The sequence below is a fragment of the Protobothrops mucrosquamatus genome, unplaced genomic scaffold (assembly GCF_001527695.2).
Source record: "Protobothrops mucrosquamatus isolate PMUCROS unplaced genomic scaffold, P.Mucros_1.0 scaffold_23, whole genome shotgun sequence".
Taxonomy (NCBI): domain Eukaryota; kingdom Metazoa; phylum Chordata; class Lepidosauria; order Squamata; family Viperidae; genus Protobothrops; species Protobothrops mucrosquamatus.
Window position 1 is genome coordinate 1345655 of NW_015386099.1, and position 9123 is coordinate 1354777.

General features: G+C 38.1%; 1 protein-coding gene across 1 annotated transcript in view; it reads left to right on the forward strand.

Moving 5' to 3' along the window:
- The first annotated feature begins 280 nt into the window (after window positions 1-280).
- The window catches only part of OPRD1 (opioid receptor delta 1), a 33718-nt gene continuing 24875 nt past the window's right edge, over window positions 281-9123 (forward strand). The window contains exon 1 of the mRNA XM_015832250.1: window positions 281-489. Within this exon, the coding sequence (XP_015687736.1) occupies window positions 281-489 (209 nt within the window). The remainder of the gene's footprint in view (window positions 490-9123) is intronic.

Consider the following 9123-nt stretch of genomic DNA (forward strand, 5'->3'; position numbering starts at 1 on the left):
AGAACTGCTAGAATAGATGTCAGATTCCACCGGCTAGTGCAACTGCTTTTGAGAGCTCCTACTTCTGCCTTGGCTGCCCAGTACCCTCTTTCTCTCTGATTTGAAGTTTTGGTTTTATTTGAATGTGCTTTGCAAGGGAGGGAGTAAGCCTACTCAAGAGGAGAAGAGCTGGTTCTTTTCAGCACCACCAAAACGGGACAGTTCCCACGAAGTCTTTGGACTGCAAGCCTTCTGATCCTTTTGTCCTACCACAAACTGGACTCTGGAGCCACCTGGTACCATGGAGCTGTCCACCATCCCTGGTGCTGAAATCTTTTACAACAGCACCTTGCAGAACTCAAGTTCTCTCCCAACTTCCAATGCCACAAATCAATTGCCAATGAAAAATACTACTTCAATCATCATAGCTATTGCTATCACCGCCCTGTATTCTGTCGTATGTGTGGTGGGACTTTTGGGAAATATCCTGGTAATGTATGGCATTGTCAGGTAAGAAAAAGGTTCCAAACTAACAAGCCCAGTTTGTTCTTTGACTAGATGAGAGGAAGTTTTATGCCTATGTGATTTGGCTGGATGCCACCAGGGTCATTGGAAAGAAAGAAGACACGAAGTAGATGTGTAGGGAGATTGGGAGAACTATGTGCAGCATGAACTTGTGACATAAACTTGTAATGTAATGTAGTCTGTGTGAAAGAGTGAAAGAAAAGTCACTTGCATGCCAAATGCATTAATAACCAGGATTCAAAAAAAAATCTGGTTGTGCACTGAGTGGAAATAGAGTGACCATTTGAAGTTGGTGAAGGAAATTTAGAGCCATATCTGTGCATTCAGCAATGCACTACCATGTGGAAATTAGGATAGAAATGGAACATTAAAAATGTGGGCATTGGGTTTTGTAACTCAAGAAATGATGTGTTTCACTGCATGCATTTTTAACTGCAAAATGAAGGTGCATCCTCTGTAGCTATTGTTATGTTTTTAGAAAATTACCATGGCTGATACATCTCTGGAACAATGTAGATTTTACAGTGCTAAAAATTCTGCCCACTATGAATTTTATATATGGCTATATATGAATGAAGGGAGAAATACAAACAACAGCAACAAAAATGCAATGACTTTTCAAATAGGAGCATCTTGGTCAGGCAGGATAAACTCCAAGACATATTCACTCTCAGTTTGTGGAGATGAAAAACGTTGTTTTCTTTCAATTCATCTATCAAGAGAGACATGTATGTTCCTGTATGGGAGATATCAATTTTTCTAGAAATGCAAGAAAGGTTCAAAATATCAAACAAATAGAGATCATGAACATAAACATCAACGTTTCTGAAACAATATGTGCTTTGTCAGTATGTTGTCCTCAGCATAGCTTCCTTCAAATATGTTGGATACAAGTCCCAGAATTTTAGGCTGCCTGGAAATTATGGAAACTGTAGTCCCTCCTACCTGAAGAATAGTTGGTTGGGGGGGCAAGAATATTTCATAACTTTGGGATTCGGCTTATGAAAGTCATTTTTATTTTACTGAGAAATTTCCAAGATACCACATATTTAATGACACCATCAGGGATCTGAATTTGTTTGATAAGATTTCACTTCATAGGTATTTGTTCTAATAGTACTATTATCTCCAAAGAGAAATCTTATCAAATTAATTCAGATCCCTGATGGTGTCATTAAATACTTCTGCAATCACTTTGGTTTAGGTCTAATGAACCTGCATTCCAGCCACTGGTCCCAACAGAGAAATATTTTTAATCCTGACAAGTACCAATTATGAAACTTACCGCCAAGTCTCTTTTCTGTTTAGAAATGCTGAGATTAAACCTGGGAATTCTTCACAGAGTCACAGCCCCTTTATTTTTGTGTCTAGAATTGTGACGAGAAAGTTGCTTAAGAATTACATTTCCACTTCTTTGCTTCTGCCTCTTTTCATTTTTTTTTAACCAAAATACTGTAACTTCTGATTAGGTCTAGCCAAGCAAAGAACTGACCTCTCATATTTCAAATGGCATATTATGCAAACAAACAGGCCCCATTTTGTGAACTGGGCTGCTCACTTAGAGGCTGTGTGAGTCAGCATTCACACATTAATCTGAGGGAAGAGTGCCAATATGGGTTTTTTCCCCCTTTGTTGTTTCTGAGTCATGCAAAGCAGAGAAATGGTTTGCTTTCATGCAAGCAATTCAAAAACCCATCTGCAGATTCCTGTCTTGCCTGTGTATTTGGCAGAGAAAAGCTTTGGCAAAGTCACCACTAATATGCAGTGCCCCTGAACTCAGGAGACTCAGAACTTGGCATGCCAAGGAAATTGTATTTTGGGCTCAAGTTATGAAAAAAATCTGTTTCTGGGGTAGAATACCTCAAGGATGTAATTTGTGTCTATTAACATTTATTTTCTGTATTTTTCCATTTCGCTTCCCAATGGTTGACTGCAGAAAGGAAAGTACTTTAAGTATAGTAACTTGGAGCAATCACAAATAAAATTTAGATTTACTGAATGGAAATATTCCATCTGTTAGCATTCACAAACCCTCACCAAAAAATTCCCTTGTTATTTTCAAGCCTTTATACAATTTCCAATTTTGTCCTAGACTTATGAAGTCTAATAGCTTGATCTTTTCTGCAAATGGGAGCTGCGATATCAAATATTCTGAAAAACTCTTTGTGTGAGAGTTCCATAGAGAATTGGTCATTAAGTGCAAAACCTTATATAACTATTGATGAGTAATTTCTAGCAGATTCAGTGTAATTGATCTCAGGATTTGGAACCTGCATCTCCCTGATTAAGACCAAATACTAGTATCTCCTTGTAGGGCTTTGTTATTTCAGAAAATGGAAGATTTCTGCAGAAATCTGGATGAGAATTAGATAGCTTCAAAGAGGTGCAGGAAAAAAATTGCAGCTCAGGGTTGAACTGTGTGGTCCTTGGTGCTCTCTGAACTTGATTGCTTTCTTGCAGATGTGTCATTACCCAACTAGTGGTTCCTTGATTAGACTGTTGTTTCATTGATGTTAGATTGGAGTACAAGAAATAAACAATACTCCAGTCAAGGAACTACCAATTCAGACAAATAATCAAACAACAGCCTAGGAACCACCAAGACCATTCCCCCCAACACTGACAGGGTAATTCACTACTATATAAAGTGAAAGCAAGCCCCATTCCCTTCTAGCAGTGATGATGTTACCTAGTTTGGTATTGAAACATCTGCAAGAAAACAACCAAATTCAGAGCGCACCAAGGACAGAGATTAGAAAACCTAACTATTTGCTCTCATCTGGATTGTTGCAACCCAGAACTGGTAGCCGTGCTGAATATCTATGCAACAGTTTGCCTAAATTATCAACCACATTACTCTACATGCTGTGCCTGATGCAGTTTATACAAGTTTGCAAACCTTGATTTGTTCATTTGGCCGTGAAATGCCAAGAGATTAACAAATTGTGTTGCCATTTTCTTTTCCAACCCAAACTGCTAATGTTGGTCGTCATACTTAATTTGGAGCCAAATTATCTTAAAAACCTTTTTCCTCCTGATAAAACTACCATGTTCTGAAGTCATGCAAGGATTAAAGTTTGGAACAATTGATTTGAAAGGCAAAATAAGATTTGTAGCATGCATGGATGTGCACATAGCACCTGTTAGGAACTAACACAACGTGTCTGCTCTTAGAATTGCACAGCATAATCACATTTTGCCTTCAAGCTGGACTGCTGCACAACCCTAACCCTAACCAAATTTGTTTGGTTGCTATGATGGGGACTTAGACATAGAATCCTAAAACTGAAAGGTCCCTCAATCACCAATTAAGCTTCATCTTTCAAAGAGTTGGGACTCTTTCCAGAATGGCCAGTCAAGGAAAAATGATGAGCAAGGAAGAGAACAAAATGAAAAGAAAAAACCAACACCAAGCTCAGGCACCAGTTCTAAAAATAATACTTCACCTTGTGACCTTTTCAGATTTTACAGACCGTTCATGGATCGGAAGCAGTTAGATCAGGGGTCTTCAAACTTGGCCCTTTTATGACTTGTGGACTTCAACTCCCAGAATTCCTCAGCCAGGCACATGTACCTGGCTGAGGAATTCTGGGAGTTGAAGTTTGAAGACCCCTGAGTTAGATGAGAAGTTTGAAGACCCCTGAGTTAGATGATAACTGGCAACAATCAACATAAGCTGGTTCCTGATTGCCATAATGAACAGTATGACTGCTATAGTGACTGGTACATTACTTTACCTATTGTTTTTAAAGTGTCACAATATTCTATTATAATGAATTTCACAGGTAAGCTGTATCAGTCTTGGAATGCTTGGTTTTGCCAAACATGACACCTTCAGCAGTTTAGAATGATTGAAATATAATATTTTGATAGTTTCCCATATTACTCATAATTCTAGAACCTATCATGCTGTGATCAACTGTTTTCCCCCCCACTCACTTAGCCATTATGAATTCTCATTAAAGTGCTGCATCTTTCTGCATCGAGGTAGTCCTCGACTTACCACCACAACTGAGCCCAAAATATCTGCTGCTAAGGGAGACATTGGTTAAGTGAATTTTGCCCCATTTTAGATCTGACTTGTCACAGTTGTTAAGTGAATCACTGCAGTTGTTAAATTAGTGATTCGGTTGTTAAGTGAATTTCGCTTCTCCATTAACTTTGCCTGTCAGAAGGTCACAAAAGGGGATCACATGACCCCGGGACACTGGAACCATCATTAGTATGAACCAGTTGCCAAGTATCTGAATTTTGATTACATGATCCTGGGGATGCTGCAATGGTCGTGTGAAAAACAGTCATAAGTCATTTTTTCCAGTGTCATTGTAACTTTGAGCAGTCACTAAATGAACTGTTGTAAGTCGAGGACTACCTGTATTCATTAAAAGATGCACATGTGATAATTCCCTGCATATTGAATTACACTCCCGTTGTATTAAAAAAAACTCAAAATCAAGAGAAATTTTTGGAGAGGTCTTATTATATAGTTTACGTATGCAGATCTAGATGTACAGATCTAAATCTTCCATTGTATTTTTTTTTCCTTGCTGATGTGAACTCTCGTACTCTCTTGCTCATGTTAATAAGTTAGCATTTTAGTAATCAGTGATGGAAAACACTTAGGCAGAAAATTCCATTTCATTAAACATCAAAAGGCCAAATCTAGAAATTTATGACAAGCTGCCAATGACGGGGGATTTTTATGATTGTGCATAGAAACAGGGTTGGGGGTACCACAAGATACAGAGTTTGTGAAGTCCAATGAGCTAAACTTCCAATTTTTTTCTAAATGGAGCAGCTTTAGAAAGCAGATTAGAGACCGTGCTTGGTTCAGAAAGCAGTTGCTGCTTCTCAGTATACTTCTATTTATATTTGGCTATTCATCAAAATCACAGGACAGATAGCTGCAATAATAAAGTAGTCACATAAAATAATGAAAGGCTATTGCAAACTTTAAAACAAACGAAGCTAAATAAACACTAGGAAAGGAAACAAGCCATCAACCAGTCATCAATGACCCTTCTTAAATACACAAGGAACAAGAGAATCTTAGCCAAATCTCTTTTGGGAAGGTACCATTCTGACATGGGGTACCGCCACAAAGAATGTCCTCTGTTTTCATCATGTGAGGCCATTTTCCCCCCAAGGGTAAATATATAGGAAATTTAAGGTTCTGAAGGTCAAACTTAATCTAGTATCAATGTTTTGTCTTTCCAGATAAGATAGAATATAGAATCATAGGGACCTCAGAGGTCTTCAACCCTCTGCTCAAGACAGGAGATCTTATACAATCCCAAATGGTTGTCTAGTCTATTTTTGAATACCTCCAGTGATGGAGCACTCACAACGCCAGAAGGCAAGCTATTGATTAATTGTTCTCACTGTCAGAAAAATTATCCTTACTTCTAGGGTTGGATCTCCCTTTTAACAAGCTTCCACCCATTACTTTTTGTCCTGCCCTCTGGTGCTTTGGAGAATAAGTCAATCTCCTTTCTCTGTGACAGCCCCTCAAATACAGGAGGACAGTTCTCATATCCTCCCCACCCAGTCTGTCTTTTCGATAAGCTAGACATACTTAACTCCCTGAAAAGTTCATCATATGATTTAACCTCCAGACCTTTTATCATCTTGTCTGTGCACTAGGGTGTTAGCATTTTTTTTGTACTGTGGTGACCAGAACTGGATAGACCAGAATGATAACATCTGAATAGTTATATTTTACACACATAATTTCCAGCTGATTTTTAAAATATGCATTGCAGTAACTCAACTGCTAAAATCAGGAAAAGCATCTAAGAAACGCATTAGTTCTCATGTCTGTCTTCTGCTAAACAGACACCAAAGCCAAGCTGTAGGACGGTGAGAAGTTAATGATCAGCATTATTACAGAAGCTGCTTAGTCTACCATTTGCCATGGTAGTTAAAAGTTTAATTGCATTTACTCAGATTTAGCTTAGTTAGAGGTGGCCTTGTTTATTCTTTGGTGGTTTAGAATCTGCATAAATGCAGCTTCCTTTACGGTTCAGCAAATTGGAAAAGCGCAGGGTATGGGTTAACTCAGGAACCAAATTAAGCATGTTTGCAAATGCTGGCCTTGTGAAATTCTTGCTTTCTAGGACACTTAACAAGATGTCAAAAAAAGAAAGGAAAGGAAAAAGAGAAAAAAGATAGAAGAGAAAAAAGAAAAGAAAGAAAAGAAAGAAGAGAGGAAAGGAGAGGGAGAGAGGAGAAGAGAAGAGAAGAGAAGAGAAGAGAAGAGAAGGTGCGCAGCACAGATCTTTGCACCACAGCAGGTTAAGAGCTACAGTATGCTGAATAGGGAACTTAGGAGAATTTAGCTCAACAGGACTAGAATGAAGGCATTGCCAGATTTTAAAACAATATTTATTGATTTGGGGCCATCGCAACTGGAACATAGCAATCAGTCCACAAGGACACTTAGACACAGCATTCAGCACAATTGATATCAGCAGGGATTTACAGGAGAAAAATAAACCCTCCCTATAAAGTATCATCTGAATTGAAATCATAAACAATCTGCACATTTGCTGGCCAAAAACTTAATAACCTTCTCTCTGGTTTAGCCTCCAGATGTAGATTTCTTGCTGGTCTAGTTTTCACTAGAGCATTAATTTCACAAGCCTTTATCGGTGGTATAACATTTGAGAGCATCAGAACCGTATCATCTGCAAATAGATTTAAAAGATAAGTCTTGTGTCCCAATTTTTATCTTGTAAATCTGATTGTTGGATCTATTACCAGCTTGGTTGAATAATAAGGAGGATTCAATCATCGTACCAAAGCCAGCCTCAAATTTAAATGTACTTAATATTTCTTTTAAAAATGGTAGTTTCAGAGAATCAAAGAACATATGGCTAGTAAAGATTTATTAATTTGTATAATATTTAGTATTGAAAAAGCAAAAAAAGCAGGTTTGGGGCCTTTATATCTACTTTTGATTTGGATAACACCTGCTGAAATCTCAGCAGCCAAAAAGGAAGGTAGATAAGGTCTCCAAAAGTTGAGTAGTACTCCAGCACTCTTCCTTTCTTGCAGTTTCCTCTTCTCTCTTTCCCTTCTCCCTAAGAAGTTGAAATGAGCTTAGCAAAATAAAATCAATGAGGCATCTTTATTTAATGCACATGGTGAGAACTGGATGTGAATCCAAATGATTTGCTCTAGGATAAACCGGAGACGTGACCAGGTTTTCAGTCACAAAAGGCAGCAGTATTTTCTTTCCAGTTTCCCAACTGCACACAGATGTCTTGATAGGAGCAACACAAGGGAGCTGTTATTTAGATAATCAAAGTACTGTAGGTATTTCCTAATTCTTCTAAGGGGGGGTTAGGAAGGGATGTGTTTGCGTCTGGTTTGGAATATTTCCAAAACAAAGTTAGAAGAGAACAAGACTAAATCATGTGATTTAAATAACTTCAAACACCATAAATAGTCCATCCTTTTGGAAACATTATTCTGGAAGATCCAATAAATCCATAATAATATTATTGATGAATTATAATTGCACTTTTTTAAACACAAGAAGCTGCATTGCTCAATTTGAAAGGAACCAAGAATTCCACTCATAAAGTTAACTGTCCCTTGAAATTTCATTTTCCCTCTCGCTGTTTTGCTCCACTTCTTTAAAGTTTTGTTCCGATTATGGTAAATATCCTAAAGTTAGAAGAAGCTAGCTTTCCACAAATGTTAAGACAAAACAAGCTTCTTGGATGATATCAATCCATATAAAATCACAGTCATGTGACTTTTTCTTGATTAAAGGCTGCATTGGGTATTTGAGTGACATGGCATAGTATCCCATTGGGCTATACTCCAAAAAATGATGAATGGCACCAGAACAAATGCAAAATATAATTTCACTTCAACTTGCACTTAATTAAACTCACTATAGTAAATACGATTGTTCTATGATGATGCATTTAAATATTTTCCCTGGTACATTAAAATACCATTCGTTAAGAATTTTTGAAAATCCCAAGGGCCACAGCTTAGGGTTTGGAGGGAGCTTTGTAGCTTTGATGAGTTACATTTTGCAGTTCAGTTATAAATAAGCCCAAGGCTTTTCAAGACCTACTGAAATTTTACTCCTGGGCTCAACTACTGTCTACCCTGGAGCATAGATAGAAAGGCTCCTTATAGCTAAAAATTTAACATCACCTTGCTCAATAGTAGTAACTGTGAGACGGACCTCGGAGTCCTAGTGGACAAACACTTAAATATGAGCCAGCAGTGTGCTGCAGCTGCCAAAAAAGCCAACACAGTGCTAGGCTGCATTAACAGAGGGATAAAATCAAGATCACGTGAAGTATTAATACCACTTTACAATGCTTTAGTAAGGCCACACTTGGAATACTGCATCCAGTTTTGGTCACCACAAAGTAAAAAAGATGCTGAGACTCTATAAAGAGTACAGAGAAGAGCAACAAAGATGATTAGGGGACTGGAGGCTAAAACATATAAGGAAAGGTTGCTGGAATTGGGTATGTCTAGTTTAACGAAGAGAAGGACGACGGGGGACATGATAGCAGTGTTCCAATATCTCAAGGGCTGCCACAAAGAAGAGGGAGTCAAGCTATTCTCCAAGGCGCCTGAAGGCAGGAC